The sequence below is a fragment of the Chiloscyllium plagiosum genome, unplaced genomic scaffold, assembly GCF_037043375.1.
Source record: "Chiloscyllium plagiosum isolate Xiang-an unplaced genomic scaffold, Cpla_swu_hap1 HiC_scaffold_4, whole genome shotgun sequence".
NCBI lineage: Eukaryota > Metazoa > Chordata > Chondrichthyes > Orectolobiformes > Hemiscylliidae > Chiloscyllium > Chiloscyllium plagiosum.
The window spans coordinates 8168290-8185445 of record NW_028270142.1 but is presented as its reverse complement, the minus strand read 5'-3'; the positions used below and the strand labels follow the sequence as shown (position 1 = coordinate 8185445).

General features: G+C 38.0%; 1 protein-coding gene across 2 annotated transcripts in view; it reads left to right on the top strand.

The window, feature by feature from the left end:
* arfgef1 (ARF guanine nucleotide exchange factor 1) overlaps positions 1 to 17156 on the top strand; it is a 210894-nt gene that overhangs the window by 142806 nt on the left and 50932 nt on the right. For both annotated transcript variants that reach the window (XM_043689241.2, XM_043689239.2), the window contains 6 exons: positions 1806 to 1971; positions 6846 to 6997; positions 9066 to 9194; positions 11125 to 11283; positions 14553 to 14703; positions 16634 to 16733. In XM_043689241.2, the coding sequence (XP_043545176.2) occupies positions 1806 to 1971; positions 6846 to 6997; positions 9066 to 9194; positions 11125 to 11283; positions 14553 to 14703; positions 16634 to 16733 (857 nt within the window). The remainder of the gene's footprint in view (positions 1 to 1805; positions 1972 to 6845; positions 6998 to 9065; positions 9195 to 11124; positions 11284 to 14552; positions 14704 to 16633; positions 16734 to 17156) is intronic.

Genomic DNA, 17156 nt, shown 5'->3' with positions numbered 1-17156 from the left:
TTTGGGTCTTCTAATAGTGTAGTCAGTGTTTCCTTGGCCAGGTTAATGTTGATTGAAGTAAACAGGGCTGTTACATCAAAGGAGACCATTATTTCATCCTCTTCTATCTTAGTGTTTTTGGTCTTCAGGAATTCTTGGGTGGAGTGATGGAGTGGCGTGAGCCTTCTATTAAGTGTTTTAGTGTTTGTTGTAGCTCCTTTGCCAATCTGTAAGTTGGTGTTCCAGGTAGCGAGACTGTGGGTCTGAGGGGGGCTCCTGGTTTGTGAATTTTGGGTAATCAGTAGAAGTGTGGTGTGTTGGATCTTTCTGGTTTCATTTTTTAGAAGTCAGTCTTCGCATGAGGTCCACTGAAGATGTTACCTAGTAAGGTAACGAAACGTCTGGAAATGAACCTTTCAGCTCAGTGAGCAAATCTACATCCAAAACCTCAACCTGAGCTACAAACCTTGTCAAAACTCCCTAATATAGTTATTCTCTTGATTTTAATAATTATGCTGTACATCTCTTATGGAAATATTCATGTGGGTATTTCTGTTTAAGCATTTAACTCCATAAATCAAATTAATTACATTGCCACCGCTATTCCTTTCTTCTCCTTTGGAGTTTTACTTAATAGGGTGGTGAATGTTGATTGCTTGCGCGTTCCTAAGTTTGCGTTTTTGATTTAATTCTTGTCCTTTACTGGAGGTGCTAGAGAGAATCTAGAATATTGAAGTGCCTTATGAGAATTGGAAATGTAAATAGGAAGGGAAATCGTCAAACATTAATTGGCTTCCTTTTATTTATATAGTCATCACTGGCTCGGCCAGCATTTATTGTCGATCCCTAGTTTCCCATAAGAATGTTGTGGTGAGTTGTCATCTCCAACCATTTGGTGTAGTTAGACCCATAATGAAGTTGAAGGGGGTTGGAGTTCCAAGAAAGCAAGTTTGACGGCTAAAAAAATTATTTTTTTTAAAATTAGGGGTTGATGAATTAGGCAGCTTTGAGGATCCATATCATTAAATGGATTTTCATGCCATTACATTTCAAGGATAGATGGGTACACTATTACTTGTTGGCAATGGTCAATGTTTGGCATTTGAGTGATGTGAAATGCATAGTGTAACAATTCCACCCAAGTATTTTTCATTACTTTGAAACTTTGAACATTGCAACTTCAAAAGTGCTTAGTGGCATTATTATAATGCTCATCCAGTTATTTTCCTGAATTTATTTCATCTCACTGCAAAACAGATTCATGCTTTAAAATGATTCAAAGGTCATTGTCAGCTGTTAGTTTCAATTAGTCCCATCATTGTTGTCTTCCCCTTGATATTTCTTGTCTCCACCAATATGGATTCTACATCTTCCAAGCTACGGTCATTTCTTGCCATTGTACTTAGTCCATCTCATTCTAACAGAGGTAGCCTGCCTACCTTACTTGCCTATGTTTTTGAAAGGTCACATACCACTGTATATTTAGTTCCCATGCTTGATCTTCTTCGTCCCACTGAATGGCTGTTCCTTGCAAGCTTAAACGATGTTCATATGTGATTCAATCCAAAGGATGTTGCAACTAAGCTTCATTATTAATCCAATCACCCACTGCCCAAACCCCTCTCAGATAAGCCTACGTATATCTTTTTCTTCCATCCTCTCTTTATTTTGCACTCTTGCATTCGTGCTTCCCTCTTCTACATATGAGTCAGCATCATTAGGTTGTTATTCAGGAAGTAACCTTGTGCCTGATTGGTATATATTGCAAGCAAGTCTTCAATAAAATATGATTTAAATTATTCTTTTCTGCTTATTGACTTGAAAAGGTTAAGAATAAAATGACAAAAGACCAGTATATTAAGATGAATAGAGGAATCAATGACAGCAAAGATCTACCTGAAGAATATCTATCCGCTATTTATGATGAAATAGCAGGAAAGAAAATTTCAATGAAGGAGACGAAAGAGCTTGCAATCAAGTCCTCCAAACAGAGTAAGTGAAATAATGACCCTCCATTCTAAATTATTCTGTTATCAATATAATTTTCTCAGTAAAGTTTCTTATGTAAAGTAATAGTAGAGCTTGTAAAACCATAAGGCATAGCAGGAGAAATAATGGCCAGCATTCCATTTGCCTTCCCTCTTACCCAATAAACTTGGATGCAACCTATTCATGCACGAAGGCTCCCAAAATCCTTTATTCTGCAACCTTCGGCAGTCTTCCTCCATTGAAATAATGTTCAGTTCCTCCATTCTTCCTACCAAAGTGCAAAACTTCACATTTCCTGTATTCTGTTCCATTTTCCAATTATTCAACCTGTCAAAAACCTTCAGTAGACTTTTGTTGTCGTCCTCCTTGCTTGTTTTCCCACTTACTTTCGTGACATCCACATGTACCTCCCTTACCTAAATCATTCGTATATATTGTGAATAATTGTTGCCCCAATACCGCTGTCTGTGGCACTCCACTAATTATAGGTTGCCATCCTGAAAATGCTCCTTTCCCAACTCAGTCTTTTGTTATTTAAGCAATTGCCTATTATATACGCGCGTCAACCATGGGCGCTTATTAATTTGCCTTATATGTGGTACTTTATCAAATGCCCTTTACATTTTTTCATTCCCCTTATTGTTTCTGTTTGTTACCACCTCAAAGTATTGTGATAAATTGGTCTGACATGATTTCCCTTTCATGAAGCCATGCTGATGTGCTTGATATATTATGTATTTATAAATGCGGTGTTACTGCATACTTTATAATAGATGTTAACGTTTGCCCAGTGGTCAGTGTTAAGCTAACTGGACAAAAATTACTTAGTTTTAGTCTCTCTCCCTTTTTGAGTAAGTGTTACATTGGCAGTTTTCCAATTCTCTGGGACTTCTTGAGAACCTAAGGATTCTTAGAAGATTATTCCCAGCGCATCCACTATCTCCTTTAATTCCTTTAATGTCCAAGGATGCACTCAGTCAGGTCTGGCAACCTGTTAGCCTTTAACCCATTTGTTTCTAGTGATTGTTATTTGTATTTATTTCCTTCCATCTTCTCCCCCCCCCCCCCTCCCCATTTTGCCCTTGATTCATTAGCATTTCTGAAATGCTATTAGTGTCTATTACAGTGAAAAATGATGCAAAGTATTTATTCAACTCCTCTGCCATTTCCTGGTTCCAACCATGTTCTCTGAGGGGGTCTATGTTCACTTTGTCCTCTTTGCTTTAAATATATTTTTTATAATTTGCTAGCTTACCCACAAAGTTTATTTTCTCCCTTTCATGGTCATCTTTTGTCATTTTTTAAAACCTTTTCCATTACTCTACACTACCAATAATGTTGGCACATTGTATGATTGTTCTTTCAATTTAATACTGTCTTTAACTTCCTTGGCTAACCATTGTTGGTTTATCTTTTCCTCCTTCCTCACAGGGATGTGTCTTTGATGTGAATCATGAACTATTTTCTTAAATGTCTGGCATCATTCATCCAGTCCACTCCAGCTAATTCTACCTCAGTATTTACCCTTATTTTAGTTCAGCACAGTTGTCTCCAACATAAGTTTCTCATTCTCAACCAGAGTTCTAAATTCAACCATGCTTTGATCACTAATTTGTAAGGGGTCTTTTACCCAGGTGATTTATTAAATCCACCTCATTACATATTAGCAGATTTAAAATAACTTGATCCTTTTTTGGATCCACCTCATGTTGCTCCAGGAAACCATCGCCACATAGACTCAATGAGTTGTTCCTCATGGCTACCTCACATTAGATTTTCCTCATTAACTTGCGCATTAAAGTTATCCATGATCAATGTACTGTCTTTTTTCCATACCCTCATTATGTCTTGATTTATTCGTTGTTTCCAGTATAGTCTTCTAGTCCAACCAGTCGTCATCCCCTTGATACTTATTTCCATAAATATTGATTCTGCATCTTCCTAAGGTCATTTCTTGTTGTATTTATTCTATCTCATACAAACAGAGCTACCTCACCACCATTTCCTTCCTGCCTATCTTTGTAAATGGAGTCATACCCCAAAATATTTAGTTGCTAGTTCTGATCTCCTTTCAACTTTGACTTTGTAATAGCCATTAACCTCTATGTATGCTGTTAATTAAATCATTTTGCACTGAATAGGTTTGAGACCACCATGTTATAGACCAAAGCAAGCTTGCACCTCAAGTAACCAACTCAAGCTGATGATGTACTGTCGAAGGAAATACTGTTTGCTTTCTTGGGACTTTGCATGCTGAGATCTGTTTGGAAAATAAATAATAATTGTCTTATGGGTACCAGTTTGCAATTTTTTATTGACTATATTTAAATCAAGTGAATTAGTGATGATAATGTCACTAATCCAAATTGTATGAGGAAAGTCAACTTGAAAACCCCATTCAGTGCTCAGTTATCTGATTTTATAAAAGATAATATTGTCATTCAAGGAAGATGTTTTAAAAGATTAGACTCTTAGTTTTGCAGGTGACCTCCAGGTAGGATTTCAGTTGATGTCAGAATCTTCTAAAACAGAATTCATGTGACCTTCATGCATATACATATTCTTTGCTTCCCCTCTTATGGCATAAAGGCTACTAAAGTACTTCATTAGGATCACAATGGACAGGGCTGTTGTCTTTTCATGCTGAAAGTTTTTGCCAGAGTTCTGTCTGAGTTTCTTTTGCCTGAGAAATCGAAAGCCACAGAAACCTACTTTTACCCTAATAAAATATCCCAACGACCTTGAGGGGAGAATTATAAACTAACATTTCATGCCAAGCCTAAAAAACAAGATTGTCAAATATGTGGATAAAAAGTTAAATTTTCACTCGTGTCTAAAGGAGTAAAGGGAAGTGAATTCCTGAACTTAATATCTAGGCATTACTACAAATGGTCAAACAGTTAAATTCAGGGAATCTCAAAAGACCAGAATTAGATGAACACCGATATTGTGGCATGAATGACATATTCAGTGGCAAGGCGAGTCGGAACAGGGGAAATTCAAATAACACTATGGAGATTTAAGTGCTTGATCTTGCTGAGACTCCAGATATGTTGGAATTTCATGTTTGAGTCAAACACAGCACCAAACTTAATCTCGGACAGTTGCAGGGAGAGGGATAGCATCAGTAACTACGCAATAACGTTTGGAGTTGGACAGAAACTGATGGGTTTTAATCTTCCCAATATTTATTTGGAGAAACTTTTTGTGTATGATAATTTTGCTACAATGGAGAATCAAGGGAGGTAGTAGTGTCATTGACATACATGCGAAAATTAACACTGTGCTTTCAGATGATGTAGCCTAAGAGCAGCTTGTAGATGGAAGTAGGAGAATATCAGGAATAGACACCTGGGGGACATCAGTAATATTGCAAGAGCAGGAGGCGAAGAGATATTCTGGCTTAGGTAGCTAAGAAAAGGAACCAGGTGAGAATGGTACAAGCCAATTTCTGAAGTATGATCCATCACAATTTCCTTCTACTGAAATGCAGTTGTGTAATTTTGTTTCTTGTAATAGGTTTTAATGTGTCGTCATCTGAGTAAGTATTTTGTAGATGCTTAAGTTAAAAAGAAAGCAAGTTAGGGTTTTTTTTCCAGTTTGTTTATTCTTGGAATGTCTACATTACTGGCTGGGCCAGCATTTATTGCCTTTCCTTACTTGCCCTTGAAAGGTGTTGGTGGGCTGCCTTCTTGAACCACAACGGTCCATTTGGTGTATGTAAATTCACAATGTCATTAAGGAGAGAGTTTCAGGCAGGGCAATATATTAACAAGTCAGAATGGTGAGTGTCTTAGAAGGGCACTTGTAATTGGTGGTGTCTTGACTATTGAGGATCAAACATATCAATCATATTTTAACAAGAGTGGCTGGCAACTATCATAATTGAAAGAGGATCAGAAACTGAACCTTTATACCATGCATATTTGTCAGAAAATTGTAATTTGTAAAACTGGCATTCTTTCTCTGATAAGTAGTTGCTTGAAAGCAGGTACTCAGAAAAGAAAACGTATGAATAGGCTCGACACCAGATAACTTTCATAACTGCATTGCAGTCAGCTAAGATAACTTTTTTCAAAATTTGCTTGTCATTCTGTAATTCAAAGGCATGCAGATGCCAGTGGAATCCCTTGATGATGTCAACTACACAGATCTCTGCATCTAGAGGTCTGAACCTGCAAGTTGAAATTAAGTCTCCTAGAGAGTATCTCTTAAACAAATATTTTGAAACTAAAGAAACACAAGTCAACGAAGAGATTATTCTACATTGTAAGCACTGCCACCTCATACCAAAAATACTGCTCTTATAAAATAGGAAGATGTGCAGAAAATGGAAAAAGTAAAAATGAGTTCTTTACCAGTATCTTGCCTTCTGTCGTAACATGTTCGCAAGTTGTTTCCATTTTCTCACTGTATCTTACAGCTTTGCAAAATGATGTGTATCGCATTGTTTATGAAATAGGATTTTTTGATTGCGCTTCTCTGATATTAGGATTCATTCTGACTATTAATCGTCAGTAATGAGCTTTTAATAAACTTAACAGTTGCATCACCAATCTCAGTATGGATGTTAGCATTCAACCTGCAATGCAACAGCAATTGGAACCCAGCATGGCACCAAGCCATGAAAAAAATATTTAAAATGAAAGCAAAACCCAAAGGGTTTCATAGATTAAAACAAAATTCTGGAGTGAACTTAAAGCTGTATTGTTACTGCTATTATATGTTACTGAAGCTTGTAATTTATTGTTTGAAATCATCAGAGTCAAAGCCTTGTTATTGCTTTTGAATATATAATTCCAAGCAGAAAATTTAGTAATTACATTAACCTTTTTTTTTAAACAAGTGAAAGTTTTTATACCTTTCAATACTTACAGATGTAGCCAGTGAGAAACAGCGAAGACTTCTATATAACCTGGAGATGGAGCAAATGGCTAAAACTGCCAAAGCCCTCATGGAGGCTGTAAGCCATGTGCAGGCACCTTTTACCAGTGCTACACACTTGGATCATGTTAGGCCAATGTTTAAAGTAAGTTATTAGTTGCTTGTAGAAATGTATTGATGATTATCTTTTAATCTCTCTTGAATAAACCTTGCCACTTTCTTATCACCACTTTTGAGTCTATGGTTTTTAAAAACCATGCACCACCTCCCAACTCACCACCTGTGCAATTTACTTGCCCAGCATCCTGGTCAACAGACTTCTTGATAATCCCCTCACTGTTGAAAGAGGGAAACTATTTGTTAGTCTGTGTATGTAAAAAAAACCCCTCAAATAATGGATCCAGGTTGCAGAAATAGGATATTGTATAAGGAAGAAATAATGTATTTTTAGCACAGATCTGAATCATGGAATCTTTTAAAGATTGGAATCTTATTAATATTGGGGGATGGAGTGAATGGAATTTTGTTCAGATTGTTATAGGATCTTTTATTGTGAGTGCTATTAATTTATTCAGATCGTTGTGGATTATATCTACTGTGGTGTAATTTTTCACAGCTGTCAGAATGCGAGCAAAGTTTTATGAGAAGGTTTTTGATGTGAATTGGCCTGAAGCTGCTCAGTGAAATAGAAACGCATAGCGTATTTTTTGCTTTAGAAGTCACAGAACATCAAACAGCCAGCAAAAAAGCCTGAAGAGAAAATCTGCGTGATTTTAATGACTTGAACATTGCAAGGTGAAGACATCCACTCTACTGGGTGCTCACTTCACTTAAAAATTGTGCTAATCTCTGATAAGTTCAGAACACAATGGAACAAGTGACTTCAAGTGATGGAATGCTCTGACCTTAGACATTGAATCATAATAGTTTCTTATCACTTGTAATCTTCAAACATTTAGTAAATTTGTAATTTGTCTGAAACTTCTGTATTAAAAAAGTCTATGTTTATAAACTGTTAAGATTTCTTACAACCTGAAAAACAACTTGTATTTTAAAAACATTATTTCATTTGAATATGCAAATCTTCCTGTCAGTTCACGAAGCACTGAGGTGGGCTTCAAAATCTTTCTGAATTTTCTCATGTATTTTCAGGTAAATTATTCTTAAATGAGAAACAATGGAGCAGTTATGCATTGCATAGGGGCATGTTACTGCAGATGCTGGAATCTGTACTGAAAGCAATAAAAGCTGAAGATCACAGCGGGTCAGACAACATCCATGGAGAGAGAGCAAACTAACGTTTGAGTTCAGATGACTCTGATGAAGAGTCATCTAGACTTGAAATGTTAGCTTGCTCTTTCTCTGTGGATGCTGTCTGACCTGCTGTAATCTCCAGCATTTTTTTTTTCAGAATAATTATGCACTTCAGCAAGCAAGTCCCCTTCCCTTCCCTTCATTTCATATGCTCCATTATGGTCTCTAGCTATCTCGCGTAACATCTGAAAGAAAGATGTTGCAATAGTATCCCTTGCTCTTAATTCTGCCTTTTCTAAACCAAATTGAATAAATATTCAGAATATTTCATCTCTTCAGTTGCACATTATTCATCTATATTTAGCATATGTATGGCTTCAGAAGCCATTGAGCATTTCATTTTCTGAATTTTTTCAACCTCGAGTTTTATTTATCCAGCACATTCGTAAAGGATTTGATGTATATGAGATAAACGCCTTTGGCTTTGAGACTGTTCCATACATGGAGTTCTGTGCAACAAGAATCAAAGCTGATCTAATGTCAGGGCAAATTTTGATTGTTTTCCAGTCAAGTCAAGATTCCTGTAATCTTTCTGCATTTGTGTCTCCATTTTGCAGCATTTTAAAGAAGTGAATTATGCCTCTTAATTTTCTCTGCAATTCCTTTTCATGGCATTTTCTGCTGTATTATGATTTACCACTGGAATCTTATTTTAAAATAACTTTTGCTCAGACACTAATACCACAGGGATTTAGCAGTAATTGGTTACAAACTGTTAAATCTCTAACTTATGTGAAATAAGGACTAGAAAGAAGCAGGTTACTTTATTGCAGTATCTTTGCGAGTTAAGTGCCTCGCATCTTAGTGATGGAAACAGTGCAGTAGAGTGTTCTCTGGAGGATATGCTGTATATTTGTTTTCTCATAAAAGCTTTTAAAAATAAAATTTCTGTTTCATAGTTGGCTTGGACACCATTTCTGGCAGCTTTCAGTGTCGGGTTACAAGATTGTGATGATACAGAGGTGGCCTTCCTTTGCCTGGAGGGCATACGGTGTGCTATCCGGACTGCATGTATCTTCAATATTCAGGTAATATCTGCACCCTTATATAAATCAACTTGTTTTATTCCAATAGCGTTTAATGACATAGGTTGTGTTTGTAAGAGTAGGTTTATCCTGTTTTCTAAATCTCCAGAGGTTGGAATTGAGTTGAACCAGACAGAAATATATGCCACAATGTTAGTGAGGTTTCTCATGTTGAGACATGCAGGTTAATCTAACATTGCCCCACTTCACATTTTGTATGTTTTTTGTTCTTTGGGGCCTGTTTTTCATTTTGAGTTGCTGTTTTTGTTTTAGCATCCAGTACAGCAGTGTCTGGATCACAAACACCCACTCCATTTTCTGGCTGTGAGAAAAGTGCCTTTTTTTAATATTCACTCATGGGATGTGTGTGTTGCTGGCTGGCCATACTAATTGCCCATCTTTAATTGCCCTGCTTTTCGTTTGGCCTTACTTCCTGCCGTTGGAGCTTCTGAGCCTTGTTTCCTCCCAACCTTGCCTCCTGGCTTGCTCACTATGGCCTTGCTTCCCTATCCTGCCGTTCCACCATCAGTAACCAACCCCTACCCCCCCAGCCCATTTTCTGCACAAGGCACCTCATTCTTAGCTTTAAGCTCCTGGTCTACCAATAGCTCCACTTAAACTGAAGTTCTTGGGACTCCATCTAGTGGCACAGTTTGGTCAGTAGAGGTAGTTTGTGGAAACCTTACAGTGTGGGAGTATTGAGCCCATGCCAGCCCTCCAGACAGCATTCCACCCATGCACCTCCTTATAACCCTGCATTTCCCATGGCTAACTCACTCAGCATGCACATAACTGAACACTATGGGTAATTTAGCATGGCCAATCCACCTAACCAGCACATCTTTGGACTGTGGGAGGAAACCGGAGCACCTCGAGGAAGCCCAAGCAGACACTGAGAATGTGTGAACTCTATGCAGACAGTCGCTCAAGGTGGGAATTGAACCCAGGTCCCTGGTGCTGTGAGGCGGCAGTGCTAACCGGGGACCTTTCAGGTGTGAGGCAAACGTGATAACCAATGCACTACAGAAACAGGTCGTATTGGGACTTCAGCTGCACTGATCAGCCTCTGCAATTAGATGAAGCCTGATCAAACTACCAGTACTGCAGAATAGTATATTATTTTCTTCTCTTTTACCAGAACTTGAAGTATAGTGGTGCAAGCATAATGTTTTAATTGTTTTCCCTCTGCTGAAGAAGTCCCTACGGAACTTAACTATGGTTCATGGAAATTAATCAATCCTTTACTCAAAGCCTTTTCACTCAGTCACAATTTTCAGGATCACATCCATGACTATTCACGAGGACACCATGTACTTTTATGTTCACCCTTTAAAAAGTTACCTGTATCAAGTATATTTGTTCTGAGTATGCCCATAGTTGTTGACAGGGAGAATTTGTGTACTTGTGTAGAGTGTTTTTCTGGATTAATGTCTCACTTTAATTTCTGAAGTTGCTCAAACTGCCTTAAAACATTGTAACCTGGATGTGGTTGTGTGAAGTATAAAGACATATGAATAAATTGTATATACTTTACCTTAATTTTTGTTTTGTGTTAGGATTAGAAGATCTATTGCAGGTTTTCTGAATAACTTTCTCTAATAGGTTACAGTGTATTCATATTAAATGCCGGTATTTTCAGGGTGAAAAATGTTAAATGTTCTAATTTAAAAACAAATTATTGACAATGCTGTGAATCAAAACAGTCAGTTTGGTAATTCATCAAACTCACTGAGCCATGATGTAGATAATACTCATCTGATTGGAAAGCATCGTTCTCTTTCTGTACAGAGAAGCACTCTATGTACTTTTTGTTTCCCGATTCAAAGGATGGTGAACTTCATTAGCTAACTATGAACATTGGTGTCATACAGTAAAATGTTATTGTATCTTTTATTGCATTTTAAATGACTAATTACAACAATTATGTTAACAGCTTGAAAGAGATGCCTATGTGCAGGCTCTTGCACGATTCACTTTGTTAACGGCCAGTTCTGGCATTACTGAAATGAAGCAGAAGAACATAGATACTATCAAAACACTCATCACAGTGGCTCACACAGATGGGAACTACCTTGGGACCTCCTGGCATGAGGTATAAATGTCTTAATATTTACTACTGTGTTTCCTTTCTGAGACTGGCATAAACTTGTTGACTTCAGTTGATAATATAAATTGTTGAGATGGAATTTTTAGGTATTAGCTTTGCATCAGTATCCATTTATTGAATTGCTGTGAATGATTTAATTATGCATTAGGCAAAATGTTTAACTCTTGGAGTATTGTAAGTATGTAAGTACTTATGTAAGTACTAATGTAAGTAATCTAATCTATTATTAAAGTTATAAAATGGTGTCCTGGCAAATGTTGAGATATTTTCATGTTTCAGACAATTTTAATTATAAAGTCATAAAGATGTATAGCACAGAAACAGACCCTTTGGTCCAACCCGTCCATGCTGACCAGATATCCCAACCCAATCTAGTCCCACCTGCCAACACCCGACCCATATCCCTCCAAACCCTTCCTATTCATATACCCATCCAAATGCCTCTTAAATGTTGCAATTGTACCAGCCTCCACCACTTCCTCTGGCAGCACCTTCCATACTCGTACCACCTCTGTGTGAAAACGTTGCCCCTTAGGTCTCTTTTATATCTTTCCCCTCTCACCCTAAACCTATGCCCTCTAGTTCAGGACTCCCAGACCCCAGGGAAAAGACTTTGTCTGTTTACCCTATCCATGCCCCTCATAATTTTGCAAACCTCTATAATGTCACCCCTCAGCCTCTGATGCTACAGGGAAATCAGCCCCAGCCTCTCCCTATAGCTCAAATCCTCCAACCCTGGCAACATCCTTGTAAATCTTTTCTGAACCCTTTCAAGTTCCACAACATCTTTCCGATAGGAAGGAGACCAGAATTACAAGCAATATTCCAACAGTGGCCTAACCAATGTCCTGTACAGCCGCAACATGACCTCCCAACCCCTGTACTCAATACTCTGACCAATAAAGGAAAGCATACCAAACGCCTTCTTCACTATCCTATCTATCTGTGACTCCACTTTCAAGGAGCTATGAACCTGCACTCCAAGGTCACTTTGTTCAGCAACACTCCCTAGGACCTTACCATTAAGTGTATAAGTATTGCTAAGATTTGCTTTCCCAAAATGCAGCACCTCGCATTTATCTGAATTAAACTCCATCTGCCACTTCTCAGCCCATTGGCCCATTTGGACCAGATCCTGTTGTAATCTGAGGTAACCCTCTTTGCTGTCCACTATATCTCCAATTTTGGTGTCATCTGCAAACTTACTAACTGTACCTCTTATGCTCGCATCCAAAACATTTATGTAAATTACAAAAAGTAGAGGACCCAGCACCGATCCTTGTGGCACTCCACTGGTCACAGGCCTCCAGTCTGAAAAACAAGCCTCCACCACCACCCTCTGTCTTCTACCTTTGAGTCAGTTCTATATCCAAATGGCTAGTTCTCCCTGTATTCCATGCGATCTAACCTTGCTAATCAGTCTCCCATGGGAAACCTTGTCAGACGCCTTACTGAAGTCCATATAGATCACATCTACCTTGTTTTGAGAATTAATCTGCTCCTCAGATGCTGCCTGACCTGCTGTGCTTTTCCAGCACCACTCTAATCTAGACTTTGCATAGACCCAGTCTCACCAGCCTTCTGTGATAAAAATTTTATAGATTCTCTCTCCTCTAAGAGAAGAAATTCCTCCACATCTCTGTCTTATATAGATGACCCCTCGTTCTGAGATTATGTCCCCTGGTCCTAAACTCTCCCACAATGAGAATAAATCTTTCTGCACTTTGAAATCCCCATAGAATCTGGTATGTTTCAAAAAGTTCACCGCTCACTCTTCTAAACTCGTATGAGTACAGACCCAATCTGTTTAATTTCTCCTCATAAGAAAGTCCTTCCATATCCAGGATCAGCCGAGTGAACCTCCTTTTGGGCTCCCTCCAATGTCACTTTATCTCTCCCTAGATAAGAAGACCAAAATTGTTCATAGCATTTCAATGAAGTGGTCAAGGGAGTCCTAGGGAGTGGTCAAGAGTTGTACACATAGTGCAAGAAAGATCAAATAATGCGAAAGTTGATAGAAATAATCTAGGGAATTATAGACCAGTGAATCTCATCAGTGGTAGGGAAACTATTGGAGAAAACTCTGAAGGAGAAAATTAATCTCTATATAGAAAGGAAAGGCTAATCGGGGGTAGTCAGCATGGCTTTGTCAGAGGAAGTCATGCTTAACTAATCTGATTGAAGTTTTTGAGGAGGTGACCAAGCGTATAGATAAAGGTAGTGCAGTTGATGTAATTTATATGGAACTCACAGCATTTAAGAAGGTACCGCGTGGGAGACTGATAAAGAAGGTAAAAACATGTGGTATCCAGGGTAACTTGGCCGATTGGATCCAAATTTGGCTTTGTTGTAGGTAAGAGGATGGTGGAACAAGGCTGTTAATGTGTCTGATGGCTGGTGTGCAGTAACAAACCATAAGGATCATTGCTGGGCCCCTTAGTGTTCATGCATTGAATTGTAGAGTGTGGAGCAGTGCTCCTGCTCTTTGTCAAGTAGAACATACAGCAAGAAGTGGGAGTCGGCATTTCAGCCCCTCACAAGTTCTTCCATTTAAAAAGATCATGGCTGATCTGATTATAACCTCGAATCCATATTCCTGTCTACCCCTGATATCCTTTCACCACCTTGCTTTCTAAGAATCTATCCTAACCTCTGCCTTAAATCACGTGAGATTTCATAGAGTTTGGCACCAAATGAAATTTTTATTCAGGGAGCCATTGCTAACACGTTAGGGAAAATGGCCACCTTCTGTGCCTTAAACTTTTAAATTATTGGTAACTGAAGACAGATATTGACAGTTCATGATTGACCTATTGTCTGATGTAATCTTTTCCTGTGCTAAAATATTAGTTTGACACCTGATAATCCAAGTCATGTTTTACATTTTTTTTTCCTTTTAGCTTAGTTTCTGTATTCCTCAATTGTAGTTCTCAATATGTACATTTCAGTGTAGGGCATTCATTTTAGCAAGGGTATTTTAGTCACGATTGCTTAAAACAAAGTCTGTCATCTTTTATGTGTCTAATATTAATTCTTAGATCTACAATTTAATAAACACGTCAGTTGTATTATACAGCAGCAAAATTCATTTCACTTTGAGATGAATCATTCAAGTGTGACAGTGTAAACCTTCAGAAATTGTTTCAGAACATTTAAATGTCCTTAATTCAATTTGTTTTCTTTTAGTTCTAATTTTGTAATATATTCAAAATATTTTGTAACTTTGTCCTTTCTTGTATCTGTAATGTTCATAGATCTTAAAATGCATCAGTCAGCTGGAACTGGCCCAGTTAATAGGGACTGGAGTAAAAGCACGTTATATTTCTGGAACAGTTCGAGGTCGAGAAGGATCAGTTTCTGGATCCAGAGACCAGACAACTGACGAATTTTTAAGTTTGGGACTGGGTAAGTTGATTTTCTTCAACAATTTATGCTTGGAGTAAATTTCACCATGGCCAAGTGCTGCCGTTTTTTGGCCTTGATGTTTCTTTTAAAATGTTATTGTTGCATGAAGCCAGCTTTTTCAATGCACAGCACTTTTAATTCAGTTTACTTGCCTGCAATCACTATATTTAACACTGAGCAGGACATACAGGCTTCTACATGGCCAGGTTCTGTGCAGGTTCTTGGGAATATAGATTATGGTAGGTTCATTCCTATCAAATTCAGCATTCTGAAACAATGTACGTCATGCAGCCTTTCGCATTTTTAGTGGTTGTCCACCACTGGTTCACTGTCTAACATTTCAAGATCTCATTTATTTTTGTATGCAGCCCCTTCTGGAGTAAGTCCCCAGCCACCAAAATCTTATCCCTGTTGATTTCGTTTTGTCTTGGTCTTTATCATTCAAGTCTTCATTCAGTTTTCCTATAAACAGTAAGATGTGAAAGCCAGCCATTTGACACTTAGATTAGAGTGCTTAAGAGGGTCAAGAAAAATGAATCATAAGAGGTTTCCAACACATTCCATCAGTGTGATTTCTGAGAAACCAAATATCAGACTTGAAGTCGAAAGTGCAAAAGGAACTGAATTGGAGGAATGGTTCAGTGAAATGGCATGGAAAAAAAAAGCTTGCATTTGTGTAACGTTTCTTAAGGCTTCAGGCCATCTTAAAATCAGGTAGAGGTGCTACCAGATGGAGTTTAATTTGGACAAATCTTCTGTGCTACATTTTACTAAGGCAAATCAGGGCAGGATGTATACACTTCATGGTATGATGCTGGAGAGTGTTGCCAAACAAGGAGACCTTGGTTCATAGTTCCTTGAAAGTAGAGTTGCAGATAAACAGGTTAGTGATGGCGATGTTTGGTACACTTGCCTTTATTAGTCAGTGCATTGAGTAAAGGAGTTGAGATGTCATGTTGCAGCTATACAGGACATTGGTTAGGCCCCTTTTGGAATGCAGTGTTCACTTTTGGTCTCCCAACTATAGGAAAGGTGTTGTGAAACTTGAAAGGGTTTAGAAAGAATTTACAAGGATGTTACCAGGGTTAGAGCGTATGAGCTAGAGGGAGAGGCTGAACTGGCTGGTGTTATTTTCTCTGAAGCATCACAGGCTGAGGAGTGACCTTACAGAAGTTTGTAACATCATGAAGGGCATGGATAGAATGAATAGCCAAGGTCTTTTCCCCAGGGTAGGGGATTCAAAGCTAGAGAGCATAGGTTTAAGGTGAGAGGGTAAAACTTAAAAGAGACCAAAGGAGCAACATTTTCATGCAGAGAGTGGTGGGTGTATGAAATGAGCTGCCAGAGGAAGTAGTGGAGGTGGTACAATTCCAACATTTAAAAGCCACCCAGACGTGTACATGGATATGAAAGATTTAGAGGGATATGGGCCAAATGCTGGCAGATTGGATTGGATTAATTTAGAATATCTGGTCAACATGGATGAATTGGACTGAAGGGTCTTTTTCCGTGCTGTACATCTCTGACACTATAACCATTCAGATGCTTTAAATTTTGCAGTAGAAACTATTTAATATGTATCCTATAATTAGGGAATCTTTAACAGAGAACATAAATGTTTGCATATTTAATTTTGTCCTTTTGGTATTAAAATATTTAATCTGGGCTTGTCTTCTTTTTACATTTGCTCTGAGATCTCAAATTGAGCCATTAAAAAGTTATTTCCATTCTGGTTATTGCTTCTTAAATTTAACATGATTGCCTTTTTTAATGGTACTGTATATTTGCAATTCCCTGTAATTGCTTCTTCTGTCTAGAATTATTTACACGTACAGATTGCATTTTGTGTGACAAACTAAAAGTCTGCACAAGAGTAAATAAAAACCCTAAAAAAATTAATCCAGTTGCATTTGTTTCAATGCCTACTCAGGTACTCTAGTCAGTGGGACTGTGGACCGAAAACAAATAGCCAGCATCCAGGAATCTATTGGTGAGACAAGCTCACAGAGTGTTGTTGTTGCAGTTGACAGGTACGGCCAGTTTGATTTCAGATTTACATTTTGTCATCCTTTTCGTTTACTTTGTCCCTTATGTTTTGACTTTCATTTACAATTTAGTGTTTGATCAAAGTAGTTTAATGGAGGAGGTACCCTGTCCTTAGAAAAATTAATTTATATTGCATTTTTATCACAAAATATCACAAGGTACTTCATTAGGGTGTTATCAAACAAAATTTCACTAAGCCACAGCATATTAGGACAGATGACCAAACACTTGGACAAAGAGGCAGATTTTAAGGAGCATCTTGAAAGACACAAGTGATGTAGAGCAGCAAGCTATTTTGAGAGATCTTGATCTGTTGAGGTCTAGGATGTATTTATGGTAACAATGTAAATTCTGGTGTCAACGTGGAAAAACTACAACACAGGATTACTTGTGTTCCAAACGGCAGA